This window comes from Triturus cristatus, chromosome 12, assembly GCF_964204655.1.
Source record: "Triturus cristatus chromosome 12, aTriCri1.1, whole genome shotgun sequence".
NCBI lineage: Eukaryota > Metazoa > Chordata > Amphibia > Caudata > Salamandridae > Triturus > Triturus cristatus.
Window position 1 is genome coordinate 795,198,900 of NC_140595.1, and position 14,808 is coordinate 795,213,707.

General features: G+C 45.7%; 1 protein-coding gene across 2 annotated transcripts in view; it reads left to right on the forward strand.

Moving 5' to 3' along the window:
• CTDNEP1 (CTD nuclear envelope phosphatase 1) overlaps positions 1-14,808 on the forward strand; it is a 78,263-nt gene that overhangs the window by 46,742 nt on the left and 16,713 nt on the right. For both annotated transcript variants that reach the window (XM_085637439.1, XM_085637440.1), the window contains exon 3: positions 11,371-11,489. In XM_085637439.1, the coding sequence (XP_085493565.1) occupies positions 11,371-11,489 (119 nt within the window). The remainder of the gene's footprint in view (positions 1-11,370; positions 11,490-14,808) is intronic.

A 14,808-nucleotide genomic window follows, 5' to 3' on the forward strand; every position in this document is an offset into this window, starting at 1 on the left:
CCTTATTAACAGATTTGTTTAAGAGATGGTACGACTTCATACTGAATATTTAATTAAAATAGTGCACAAAGTTCAAATGAATTTACTCCTGTAATCTCCTGTTGGCAAAAGGGGATCTAAAAGAAGAATTCAGGTCCCCACTTGATTTGAAATTAGCGAACAAATGGGAGCTTTTGCGTTTTCTAAATGCATTGCATTCGTGCAGCCCAATCTTTGGAAAATTTAGATGAGTTTATTCCTACCAGAATGACTGGCTTCTAAAGGCAAAATTGTACCAAAGCATAACACCATTTTCAGACAAATTCCGATGTACTTTACAATCCAGGATTACAGGTGTAAACCACAGCACATCAACCTGTCTTCTGGTGGACAATATAAAATACTTCAAAATAGTTTTTTCGTCATTAAAGGGGCTATTCTTTGTGCATCAGAAGTGCCTTTTTGATTTGATTGTTGTCTTAAAATGCAGCTAGATTAATTAATTGGTGTCCTGCATTTTTACTATCCCACAGGCATTTATGCACTTGAGACCCACTCCAAGAAGGATTGGAGATAATGAGGACATATTGACATGCTCAAAGCTACTCTCAAATCCCTTTCCTGGTGGTGCCAGACCATGTTCAAGTGGGGCATAGTCTGTCGTCATAGACAGATGCTTCCACGACAGGATGTGGAAAACTGCATAGATCACCTAATGATCAAAGCTGCCTATCTGGGGAAGGAAAGGACATGTCCCATCCAATGCTGAAACTGAAGGCAGTCCATCTTGGTTTGGAATTATTCCTTCCCTGCAGCTGGACAACATACTGATCTTGCAGAGGTACACTGTGACTGATCACTGTACCTCAACTACCCATGGATAACACATCCAAACCCTCTCAATGAACCTCTTACAATTCTACACCTACTTTTGGCAATGGTCTTCAGTTTACAGTGTTCCATTTTCCGGTGTAGAAAATGTGAAAGTAGATGAGTTTTGCAGATCGCTTTCAGAAGACCACAAATGACTATTAGGCTTCCATGATTTTTCAGGGTCCTTCTCCAGCTTGGGGCTCTTTGCCCACACTATATGTGAATATAGGCCAACAATGTCACTAAGTCAAAAAAGCATCCAAATGACAAAACAGCACTTTTTGAACTATCGCACGATCTGTACATGTTTTCATACTTTCAAGTAGCCCCTAACTAGGCGACCATTGTCTTGAATTTAATTCCATGTGTGAATGGCACATTTCCGGGTAGATTACCAGTCCGTTAATTTCATGAGGAAAAACACTGTTGTAATTCTTGCTCCAGGGGAGGTCGTTAATTTGGTCTGGCTCACTGAAAATCTCTTTGCATTACATAGGTTATTTTTTTTAAAGTATAGTTTTATTGGTTTATGCAAATATTACAGTAAGCATGTCATTTCGTAGGCTTATTTTCCAGGGTTCCGGGCATATTTGTTCAGCATTTCTTCTTAACTGCAGATCAGAGTGTTCTAGGTATTTGTGCAGAACATACTTGAGTCTGCCAATACAGGATGAATCTTATTCAGCATGCATTCTTTCATACTACAAATCTGCATCCAATTAATAAAAATGAACATAAAACATTACCAGTAACAAAAAGGTTGCTAAGTGTATTTTCCCATAGGAAAGTGCGCTGCAGGCGGGTACAAGATCCTCAGATCTTTCCTCTGTATCGCATCAGTTAGGAAAGATTGGCAGGTGCAGAGGGGGGAAGAATCCGGAATATCAGTATATGGTGGGAGCCCGTCAGTGCCAAGCAGGAGTCCCAGTTCTTCTCAGTCTAAGGGTCCTGGTCTAGAAAGCTGGTCAGCACCTCTGTCCACAAGTCAGCAAGTGGTCGCCTGCACATTCCTCTATATTCTGCAGCATGCAGCACTACCCCTTTAGCCAAAGCCCAGATCTCCACCGCCTTTCTCCATCAGCTATGTGGGTGGCTATTAGGATATTTCTAACGATGTGCAGTGTCACAGCGGGCTATTCATAGGGCCAGGCCGAGGAGTCTTTTGCCTGCTTTTTTTCTCCAGCCACCTTCTTTAAAGCCACAGAAGGCATACACCGGCTGTATGAAGCTGTTGACTGCCTAGAGTACATTCCAGGTCTCTCGTGACCTGCATCCAAAAGCGCTCAATTATTGGGCTGCTCTACACCATAAGGAAGAATTCTGCATCAACCAGGGAGCATCTAGGGCAGCCCAAGTCTGTGGTACGTAACATAACATTCGGTCCATATGCTACAAGGTATGTACAGTGCATCTAATTAATGTGCTCAAATTTAAATCCTATGTTGCAGGTATACTTGTATAAACGTTCTAGGGTTTGAACCCAATCCTTTCCAGTAAAAGCCCTACGGAGCAGAGTTTCCCATCTGTTCTACAAATGCAGCAGGTCATTTCCCTTCATGTAAAGCGCCGTTCTGTACAGCCAGTAGATCAGATGTCCCCCCCATCGAACAAACACCAACAAAGTCTATAGTAGGCCAGGTATGGGGGGGGGTTACAGCTCCAGCTCCCCGTACAGCTGTTGCACAGCCAGCATTGGGGCCCTGTATGTTTAAAAACTCTCTCCAGCTCCGCCATGCAGAAAGAGCACTCCGAATAGCAGTTCCCAAGAGTCTCCACGCCTACCCCCGTCCAGGCAGTTAGTCGCTAGGATGTGAAATAACCTCCTCTGACACTAAACCTCACCAGCAGAATTGCTTGTGCATAGAGTAATGCAAACAGATTTTCAGTGAGCCAGACAAAATTAACCACCTCCTCTGGAACGAGAATTAAAACTGTGTTTTCCTCATGAAATGAGTGGACTAGTAATCAACTATCTGAGGTCAATTATAGGAGTCATGTCCGGCCAGATGGAGCCAGTATGACCCCCAGCAATATGGCTAATACCACGTTTCATGCAATGTTGACAGTGATAAGGATAGAATTCCCTCCAAGTGTATGCGCACACTTAAACCGTTTTGTGTTTTTTAGTGTCCGAGCTCACCTGAATCTCTGGTTCTCTGAGTTGCACCTCAACCTATGCATTTAAGGATACATTTTTAACTGACACCGTTGTGTAGCTAATCACTACATTTGCAATCTTAAAGGCATGTACTGAACTTTAACCATTGTATGCAAGGGCTCACTACTCCCTGTTTCCCGCTAATTGTTAATCATTAAGTTTCCAGTTTTGAACATAGAGGCTTTTACTTCTGTTCGGGCACACTCACTGGCAGACAGTAATTGTTAATAGGAACATTTCCAGTTATGAACATTGTGGCTTTCACTTCGTTTTTTTAGTCGCAAGTCTGTCTTTACGGTGCAAAGCAAGGCGGGAGCATGTTTGCCAAGCTTTATATTCGTATGAGCTCATCTCTACACTTGTGGAGCCCATGCGAATAGAGCACTGATAATGACAGCAATTAACCATTGCATATAATAGTCCTTTGATTTGCTCCAATTAGTTTTGATCTGTATCAAGTTGCAGAGATTACTGCATGCATCCTAGTTGTTTTTAGCGAGGTGGTAATACCCTGAATTATTTATGTTTGCCTGTTGTACTTGTAATTTTATATTTTTTAGAGGTTGTTTTTATTTCATAAGATCGCGTTTGAGGTGTTAATTTACTTTGATTATTTCAGTTCTACTGTTACATTGGCACAATTGGCATCATTTGTATATGACAGACAACAAACCTGAAATGTGCTCGTCACAGGTTGAAGTCACACCTGGTTAACTTTAGTATTTCTTTTGTTATTGGAAGACATGTGGTTCTCATTCTGCCATATATTATTTTGTTTTGTTGTTTTAACCCTGATGAAGGGTTGTTTGGCCCGAAATGCATTGGGTCTATAAAACTATTGGATGGTATACTTGGATTAGATTAGTGCAAATGGTCATCTTTTGGATATATAAAACAACATCTCGATGTTAATGGAAAAGCATAATATGGAAAGCAATTATCGTACAAAGAACAAACAGCTGATCCTTTGGCATATAATTCCTAAACTCATCATCACAAGTTGGTGAACCTATGGTTCACACTTGTTAGTGTACCTTAGGACTGGGAAGTGGGCACACTGTAAGCGATAGTTCAATACCGTCCCCTCTGTGTGCCAACCCAAACTCCCTCAGCTCGGCGAGACCGAGCCCCGCCACCCAGGGAGCAGTCCACTGCAGCTGTGCCGCATAATAGTACAGCTCACAGTCGAAGACCCTCCGACTGTGGGTCGGCCTTTGGAGGGTGCGAAGTGACACATCCCAGATCAGTTCCCGGAGCATGCCATTGATGGACTGAAACCATCACTTGGGTATCCGAATGGGCACATTGGCAAAATAGTAAAGGACTCTTTGCAAGATCCCCATTTTGGTTAATGCTATGTGGGCCATAATAGGGAATATGTGTCCTCCAAAAGTAACACTACCTTGGAGGGTGGGCAGCACTCTCAAAGGGTGCCCTCTCATGTCACTGTCGGCGTGGTAGTTCTTTACCTCCAAGTATTTGAGCACTATAGGTTCCCACCTGAGCCTAATCTTTCGCACCGCTGCTGGAAGTTCTGTCAGCCTGGGGTACACTGAGAAAATGCATGATTTTTGCCAGTTCATCTGTAGGACAGAAACTTGACCGAAATCCTCCTAGAGGGGCACGCTCCATGGAATACCCATACCTTTATCTCTCAGAAAAGAATTTGCATGTCATCTGCATAAAGCGAGTCAGTGTTCCCCCGGTCGTGCAATGAGAACTCCCTCTCACGACCCTCCTTTCTGTAGCAAACAGGCTACTGGTCAAATCGCCAGTTCGTCGAGCATGGGGAGAAAGGGCATTCCTGCCTCGTAGACTCCAAAAGCGTCGATCTACACCTGCCCATGCGTACATGTGCCAGCATGTCCCCATAGAGCAGCTGAACCCACCTGCCCCACCCCTCGCCTGGAGTCATCTGGCGCATGACTGCTTGCAAGTAGTCCCATTGCAGCTTGTCAAATGTTTTCTGTACGGAGTATGTTTTCTACGGAGAAGACCAATGCTTCTGGGTCTCAGGCGTTTTGTTAGGAATATGGTGCAGTTGCCGTATATTGAGCGAGGGGTTTGGTCTTTGTGTATCAGGGCTGTGAGGTGGGGTTGGAGCCTGGTTGCCAGTATCTTACTAAGGATCTAATAATCTAAATTAAGCAGTGGGGGGAGGGGGGGGGGGCGATACGCCGTCATATTAAGGGCAGTACTTAAAGTTTTGGGCATTAAAACTACGAGGGCCTCCCTGGCCATGTCCGGGAGGCATCCACAGTCGAACGTGCTGGCATACATCGGAGCAAGCTTTGGGTCCAGCAGGGAGGCATACGTATGGTAAAATTCAGCCTGCTACAAGCCAGTTCTTATTTAGCAGCTCTGATCTCGGGCTCTGCAATGGGGCACCCCAGTGCCTCCGCTCCAGAGCCGGTAAATGTGGCAGCTTTGCCCTGGATAGAAACGTATCCAGTGTCCTCTGGGACATTGCCAGCGCTATACAGGCCCCTATGGTGATGTGTGAACACTGCATGCATTTCAAATTGGGAAAAGACTTGATTTCCAATCAGGTCAGTTATTTGCATAATGGGGCACCCCCTGTCATCAGGTCAGGTAAACCAGACCAGTAGCTGACCAGCCTGCCCTCCCTGTGCATGTGTGGTATTAAGGTATTCCTGCGAGTTTAGAGAGTTGAGTTTACCTTGCATCTTCGAATGTCTCTCCTGTTACTCTTTCAGGGTTTTTGCTTTGTTCGCCATAAGTTGGCAGGGTATGCTCAGACGTGAGTCCCTTGCTCACTTTGCCACTGGATTCAAGCAAGCCTGGCTGAAGACGGCTGAAATGCCAGAAACCGGTCCTAGGAAGCTTGTTTCCGGTCCAGGGAAGACATGGCTTGGCAGTTCGGGCTGGACTGTTCCCATGAGGCACAGGGTCAGACTGATTTGCATATGGCCATGTCTGAACTGGGGTGGCAGAGTGGGCTAAAGAATGGTGATGGATTAAACCCAGATCAGTTGACTGGGGGTGAGTGCTTGCAATGTTCAACACTCCGTCCATCATTTCTTTTGGTTTTTACTCTTTCAGGGTATGTCAGGCTTCTGGGCAAGTCATGCCCTCTGGTTTCCAGGTGCTTGAAGTTATCTTCCAGTGTGGACAGCTCCTCACAAAGCAGCTCTACACTCCCACCGACCAAGCAAGTCAGTGTCCTTGAGCAACACTTTAAAGGCATCCCATTCAGCATTAGGTTTGGAGGCCGTATGCGTATTCATGGCATAGTACTCTGTGATCACATCAGCTAAAGGGTACCCGAACGTCAGTTGATTTAGGTAGAAGTCTCAATGTAGGTATAGGAGCTATGTGGCATCCCCAGTATATGCCTACCTGTAAGGGATTACTTTCAGACAGTGTTTGACTCTGGTGCTCAGCGGAATTAATCTATACTGCGAGCCCCGCAGATCATGGCTTCCAGCTGGACGTACAAGTCTTGCACTGGAGAATAGAAAGAATTCTCATGCAGACTAGAATGGAGGCTGCGCCACTCATCCCTCCTAGTCCAGCGTTCCTGCCAATCTCAAAGGCACTATGCTAATCTAATTGCAGCGGAATCGGCTTGGGGGGGGGGATTCTGTTGAGCTCCATATTCATAACACAGTTCTAGTTGCCCCCGGGCAGCATTGGTATGTCAAGATTTGGCAAAAGGAGTTGGATCAGCGTGGCATAATACTGCGCCTGACCCACATTAGAGGTGTAAAGGCTGCCAATCAAAATCCGAAGCCAATGGAGCCTGCCCTCTACTAGCTTTATATGTGCCTGTAGGGCTTCTAGCAGGGTCCCTAAGTTAACCCATACCAACACCTCCCTAGAGAAAGCAGAATAAATGGTCGTGTAAATCTGTCCCCTCCATCTTTTTTGCACTTTAAGAATTTAGAGTCCCGTCAGGTGGGTCTCCTCAAGAGAGCTAAGTCGACATTTCTACGCTTCAGATAGGATAGGATTTTATATTGCTTACGGACAGCCCCCATTCCCAGAACATTCCATGTCAGGAAAGTATAGCACATTGACCTGTTAGTGATGATGAATTCAGAGCGGTTCGCCTCATCACCCCTCCCTCTTTCCTTTCCTAAAGAGGGCAGCACAGCTATGTGCGAACACTGAGCAACAGCAATAAAACAGTCCCCAATTTTCTGCCTCAGGTCAGAGTCTCAACAGTGCTCTGTCCAAAACTAGAAATCAAACCATTGAAAAACCCATACTGCCAATGCCAACATGTTCTGTGGGAGTTTCCAGAGATAGGTGGCTGCCTTGTCATTCTTACATTCTTCTTCGTCTTCCATCCCTGACCCCCAAGTAAAAATATGGGACAGGATCATGTGGATCCAGAACTAATCTGCCCCATGAGAAAAGGACTGAATTGCGGAGCAGGCGCTAAAGTGATGTCCATGCATGGTACCCTCCAGGAGTCCTCCCTGCAGGCAACCTCTGTTGCGAGGGGGGGAAGAAAGTTAGAAGTGATGATGTGCGGTGAGGAAGAGGCTCTCACATTAGATGTGTTCTGCTTTCCATGGGGTCAGAAGTAGGCGAGTTCCTCTGGTATAGTGTCAGTCTAAGTGCTCAGAAAAGGCCGCTGCACTGCTTGCCCATGATGTCCCCAGGACAGACGCTGCGTCGAGTGCCAGTACCCTCTTCCTCTCAGCCTGTTTGGGATCTGGGTGCGGACCTCTGGCCTGGGTGCGAACGCCTGGCCTGGGTGCGAACGCCTGGCCTCTGCATGTTGCCCACGGTGGTAGCATTTTTTTTGGGCGGATCCGTGCTGTGTTCTCTGTCCAGTCCATGACTGTAGGATTCCAACCAGCACCACGTCACAGGTGGGTCAATAAAGAACAATGTTTTGTCCCCCATCATGACTTTAAGGTGGGCAGGGAACAGCAGCATGAATTGAATGGCAGCATTTTGCATCCCATTGTCATTTTCCACAGCAAGGAGTGAGGTAGGTTGTTATTGAACCAGCATAGTGTAGACCGGAAAGGCAGCCACCATGGCATGGCCTATGCAAAAGCTGCATTCGTCTTGATCCCTTTTTAGGTCTCGCTAGAGCCAGCGCATGCGCTGGTCTGCGAGACATTAAGTAACTGGCTTTTAAAAGTGCTACCAAAGCCCTTTTGCCGGCCACCAGCGTGCGGTCACGCGCGCGTGAACGAGCACAGGCCATCTGGCTTTTGTAATGGCTCATTAAGCCATGCTCCTCCACCCCCTCTCTCTCTCTCTCTGCTCTCAGTCCCCCCTCCCTGCTCCTCCCCCCCCCCCCCCCCCCCCCCCCTCTTCGTGAAGAAATAAACCGAACTACCCAACGGCGCTGCACATCATACCAGTGTTAGATTGTGTGCTGTACAAGTGGCAATTAACTTTAACTTCGCCATCCCATCCTGAGTTGTTCCAGTGGCTATTCAAGATTGCCGGCCCCTGGTAGAGGTGAATGGAAGAGAGTGGGCTCAGAACTGCTGCAAAGGTTTTGCCTTTCTAAAGCTTCAAGTCGATGTGCGAAGCTAAGGATCTTCACGGACATTTTGACAAATTATCCTGCAGTGACGTTATTCTTGGTGTAGGACTGCCCGTTGAATTTTGAGACGGAAACTGAAGGTTCCCTTGTTCTACTATTCCTCCTGTCCCTTAGGGATGTGATGCAAGATTACAGGAGTATGTGAATAACAAATAGTATGCTAACAGCATGTTGTCCATTTCACTGAGCCCTGAAGCTTGCATCGGTGCCTTGCAGCACCCCTCCGAGCGCTGACAGAGGTGGCTGTCGGGTTCTAGATTGCAGTTATCAACCTTGCTTTCACAATCCTCACTTTAAAAAGTGTCCTATCCTCACTTTCCTCACAGCACTGCTTGGCACCCTAGAAGTGCTCCATTGGCTTTGGATTTTGATTGGCAGCCTTTACACCTCTAATGTGGGTCAGGCGCAGTATTTTGCCACGCTGATCCAACTCCTTTTGCCAAACCTTGATATACCAATGCTGCCCGAGGGCAACTAGAACTGTTTTATGAAAATGGAGCTCAACAAATCCCCCACCCTACTACGCCACTCCAGTTTGGACCATGCCGTATGCAAATCAGTCTTGACCCTGTGCCCCATGGGAACAGTCCAGACCGAACTGCCAGGCCAGGTCATCCCTGGACAGGAAACAAGCATCGTGGGACCCGTTTCAGGGTATGTCACCCTTCTTCAGCCAGGCTAGCTTGATTCCAGTGGCGCAGTGAGCAAGGGACCCACGTCTGGGCATACCCATCCCACTTAGGGCGAAACGTGTTACAGCAAACAAATGATGGATGGAATGCTGACAATGCAAACATTCTCCCCCAGTCAAAAGATCTGGTTTAAATCCATTGTTCTTTTGCCCACTACGCCACCCCAGTTTGGACCCAGCCATATGCAAATCAGTCTTGACCCTGTGCCCCATGGGAACAGTCCAGACCGAACTGCCAGGCCAGGTCCTCCCTGGACTGGAAACAAGCATCCTGGGACCGGTTTCAGGGTGGGTCCAAACTGGAATGGCATGAGGAGCAAAAAAACGATGGATTTAGGCCCAGATCTCTGTACTGGGGTGAATGTATGACATTGTTCTGCATTCTGTCCATCAATAGTTCTTTTTGCATTTGTCACCCCGAGTGGGACGGGTATGCTCAGACGTGAGTCCCGTGCTCTCATGACACTGCAATCAAGCTATCCTGGCTGAAGAGGGGTAAAACCCCGAAACCAGTCCTAGGATGCTTGTTTCCAGTCCAGGGAGGACCTGGCGTAGCAGTTCGGGCTGAACTGTTCCCATTGGGCCCAGGGTCAAGACTGATTTGCATATGGCTGGGTCCAAACTGGAATGGCATGGTGAGCAAAAAAACAATGGATTTAGGCCCAGATCTCTGTACTGGGGTGAATGTATGATATTATTCTGCATTCTGTCCATCAATAGTTCTTTTTGCATCTGTTAGCAGTACAGGCAACTCTGGGCTCCGGAAAGGCAGAGAGAGGCGGAGGTGGGAACCTTGCTACTGTGTTTCCATTTTCATTAGCGTCTGGTTACCCCCCTTGCATAACATACTTGTAAATAGTGAGAAAGGTCCTATTGTGGAGTCCTTAAAAAGTACTTGCAGGTTTAGTTCTTCTGTTGCATGTGTTGTGAACAAAAACAGAGTGGAGGAAATCTGTTCTGGTTAAAGTTCTCTTAAATCCTCATATTCTTCAGTTAGAATGACATTGTTATATAAACTAGACAAACATAGTGAATGTCATTCTCGTGAAAAAATGTTTTGTTAACGTATTCGTCTCCTTTTTTTAGTGTATTTTTATTATGTCAGTTATTTAAAACACTTTCTTGTGCCTTGTTCCTAATTCCTTTTTTGCGGTTGAGGGTTCGGGGTGGTGGACTCGTTCTGTTCTTCCTGGTCTCCTCTGACCCATCTCTTTCCACATCTTTATTACTCCTCCCTCCCTAAGCTTACACCCTCCCTCTTATAATAGTTCCGCAATACCTTCCTCCTGTTTTCCTCTCCTGTCACTACATAATTTATTAATCTCTTAAGCCTCCTACCTGTAATATTGCCCTTTCTCTCATTTGACAACTCACTTCTGTTTCCATCTTAGTTTTTCTTTGTTCCCGTCTAATTCAACATGCTAATAAAAAAGCAGACTGCAACAACATGTATTTTTTGTTTGCCTAATCCCCCTTTCTTTCCGGTTTGTTTATTTTATGTACTAAAACACAATAGACATCCTCTGCCGAATTATTTAGGAATTGTAAGAGTTTTGAGTTTTCATTTCTAGATTCAGTAACGTTACTGGTGTATTTTTGATAGACCCCTCTAAACCAGGGCATGAAAAAAAGAACAGTACAGGTCTGTTATGAGTGATTATGCATTTGCTATTCTAAAACATAAAGCGAGAAAGGCATTGTTATTTAGAATTTGAAAGTAGGAGTTTCTCTCCATGTGTTCCAGTTCCAGCCACTTGGAGATGGAGGTCTTGGTTTTCAGTAAGTAACTGCTTCTCTAGCTCTGGTTCCAGCAGGACTCTCCCTTGCGTTTAAAGTTCTTTTAGGGATGTAGAAAGCTCCTGCCTTGTTTCCAGTGTGACTCTACATGTTTGAAACTTGCTTAGCGCCTGTAAATCTTTGTTGCTGTGAAACCTGATAGACTGTATATGTAAGAATGTTCCTCTGTGCAGGTCCTCAGTGTGGGTACCCATAGGCCACTGTCCTTAGAATATCCCAGGTTCGGAGTACCCAAACATTAGTACTTCATGTGGGTCCCCGGTGTTGTGTTGGTTCATCTCTTGCAGGCTTCTTTTTTTGCTTCCTCTAAACTGCTTTTCCTTTTCTCTGCTACAGGTCATGTGAAGAGAAAGATCCTCGTACTCGATTTAGATGAGACGTTGATACACTCCCATCATGATGGTGTCTTGCGACCGACAGTGCGGCCTGGGACGCCGCCTGATTTTATTCTAAAGGTTAGAAATGACGGTGAGGAAAGGGGTCTGTGCCTATGAGGGGCATTGCTCAGGCCATGAGTGTTCCTCTTTTTAAAAACATCACCTGGTATGTAGTCTTATGCCACTACTGAAATGTTGTACTGCTGCAGTATGGATGGAAGGTTTCATGTTCCATTGCTGAAGTTAGATGGCCGGGTGATCCCTGCTGAAATTATGGTCCCTTACTGTGTGATGCTGAGCCGATTAGCAGTAGCTTGTAACTTTTGAAAATGTCCCAGACCACCAGCATGACTCTGGTCTTCTTGCCCTCCCTCTTCAAGAAACAGAGTAATGGAAAACTACCAGTGCTCAACCCTACATCATACCCCTCACTGAAAGCACACTTGGTCTCCTGTGTTAGCAGATCACACAGGTACTCAAACAATCCTACTGCATGCCAGATTGCTGCAATCGGATTTTCACATGCCCTTCAGAATGCAGTACAGTCTCTTCTAGAGCAGATTTTTCCCTTCCCGCCTCAACCACAACCTCTCCGAAACATGTTGACCTCCCATGAGGTGCTGTGGACCAGTAACCTATCCACCTAAGCACCTCCGTTTCTTTGAACAATATCCCTCTCCTGACCAATAAACCATTTATACAGGATAGGAGATATTTTTAATCACTTTTCACGACTGCCACTAAACACACACTCACTCCTGGTGGAGGATGGTTAATCACCTGGAGAACCAAACCCTCAAGTGGTGATGACCCAATGATGATACTATCCACCTTACCACACGAGCGGAAAAAATATATACTGCGTACTGTGAATGTGTGGTTGAGGGTCTCCAATAAAATTTCCTTGAGACTCTGGATTGTTAACACAAGTGATTCATTCCGCTTAGAGTGTAAGATTGTTACTTTGGAGGCCAAATAATTCTCTGTGTCTAACTCCCTCTTATCTTTTGAAACCCTGAATTGATAAATAATTTGCCCACCTCACCAAAAACTGAGTGGACTGCACAGTCTGTTTTTTTTGTATGATATTGCTTCTTCTTAGATATTGTAAAAATAAGATTTGCCGCTCAACAGCCAAATCAGTGCTTTTGGATTAGGAAGTGCAAATTAGTCCTCGTCCAGGACGAGGATGACTTATTAGTGGAGACTCTCTCCGAGACTAAAAGGTCGGTTCAGTGCCTCCCTATACTCCACAGCATTCTTAAGTACTCCGTAGAGAACTTCGAGGTCCTGGTCAAGACTAGAGTCATGACACCTGTGGTCAAAAAGAAGTATATAGCCGGCCCAGACAACCGATTTTTACATAAGTGGTCTGGACTGGCCTGACTCACTAGTGGTCCATACCGCTAGATAAGGGCCTCAGTACAGTCCTTCGCGAATGCTCTTCGCTTTTAGGAGAGTAAGGGGAGGTTTTTTTAATTTCTTTATTGGCATTTTATATAACAATGCTACAAACAGTACGGACAACACACCAGTTGCTAATCCTTGCATAGTTATCTTGACAGCTGCTCGCTGTTGTGATCACAAATGACAGTTCATGGTTACTTAATCATTGTTACATTATATGAAGGAAAATAGGACCACCCGGTCGTAAATCACAAAGAAACATTGTCAAAGCCCCTTGAGGTGTTTGCAGATTAAATCCACTCCATCACTGCTACATATCATACCCGTGAGTGCAAACTCAGTGGCTAAAATGCTACATCTCACATCCCCAACAAAACGTCAACCCCTATTCCCATCCTTCCCTAGGTCAGCCTTGTCTCTCACATAGTTAGAGACTGTCAGTGTATCGAAAGCAGCCTCCTGGTGGTTTCGTGCCCACAAAACAAAAGGCTCCCAAATGTCCTTGGATCTGGACGCTGAAGGCATTCATTCCCAAGCGAGTAAGAGGATTGATGTGGCTGGCAAGCGTGTGGCAGTGGGGACGATCTTACAGTGGAAATTTGTCAGTTCACTGGGAATGCTGTTCAGGTACGACTGACATCACTTGGAGGAGATGGAGAAGCTAGTCATACACCTCCCCCGAGACCCATTGTAAGAAGGGCAAGGAACTGTTGGCAAAAGTCAAGATCATTCAGAGCACCAATATCAGATGTGCATTGTACTTTGCCAATACTACCTAGCAAGAAGTGAACAGCAGTGGCCTTCTGCAGAGCCATCCAGGGTTTTCAGCTTCAAGCCAGAGATGCAGCCGCCTCATCTCAATGCGCCTTTCGATAGTGAGCATCTGTTTGACCCTCAGGTGGATTCAGAGCTAGATAAGGCGCCATTGTGATGAGTGCCTTGCATATTTCAACATCTAGTTCTATGTATTTCAAACAGCAGCACTTTCATGACCCACAGGCACCCCAGTCCAACGGAAGGGGTGGCTATCCATGTTAGTGGTAGAGTCAAAGAGAGAGGTGGCTTCAACAGGGGTGCATTTCCTTCTAAGCAGTCTTTCCCCGATCAGTTAACATGTGGTGAGGTAAGACTTAGGATCTTCCTCCCTTAATCTGACAAATGGGTGCTGTACGTGGTAAAGTGGAGATGCTGTCCAGAGTTCCACACCATGCATCTAAACATAAACCTTTCTGCCACGTCCTCAATTGCCGCCATCTGTGACTGCTAAAGGATGAAGTGCTGGTGCTCCTAGCCAAAGGGCCATTGCCTTGGTGCCCCTACTCCTAGACCTCAGGCTAATAAACCGCCACATCCTATGGAAGCACTTCCACATAAGTACCATCGACCTCATCGGGTTAATTCAAAAAGAGGACTTCATGGTGCCCCTCTACCTCAAGGTCTCCTCCTTCCACAGCACCATCCATTCGGTTCACCAACGTTATGTGGACCTTAGGATGAGTGAGCAACACTACCAGTTCAAACTTCTTACTTTCGGCATCACTACTGCTCAGAGGATATTTACCGAATGCTATGTGATAATTACTGCGCACCTATGTATAAATGCGTCTTTCCTTACCTAGACGACTGGTTGATAAAGAGCATCGGCAAGAGCCAATGCCTAGCACACACTCTGGTCACAGTCTCCTTGTTACACAGATTTTTTCACCATCAGGGCCCAAAAATCACACCTTTAACCCTAACAGGTTCATCTTTTCCAGGCCACGAAAAATCATAAAATTGTTACTAGACCTGCAGGTCTAGTGACGTAAATAATCTTCTCGACTTAGTTGGAATGCTCTAGACCCATAAACTGGTTTCATGTGATGTGATCGTGGGCACAAATATTAATTCATTGGGCAAGCATTTCCTTCACTATCCCATATGAGAGCACCTTCAAATATGGGTGTTCAGCTTATCTGCTGCACAAAAAACTTTTATTTGATTTTAATAT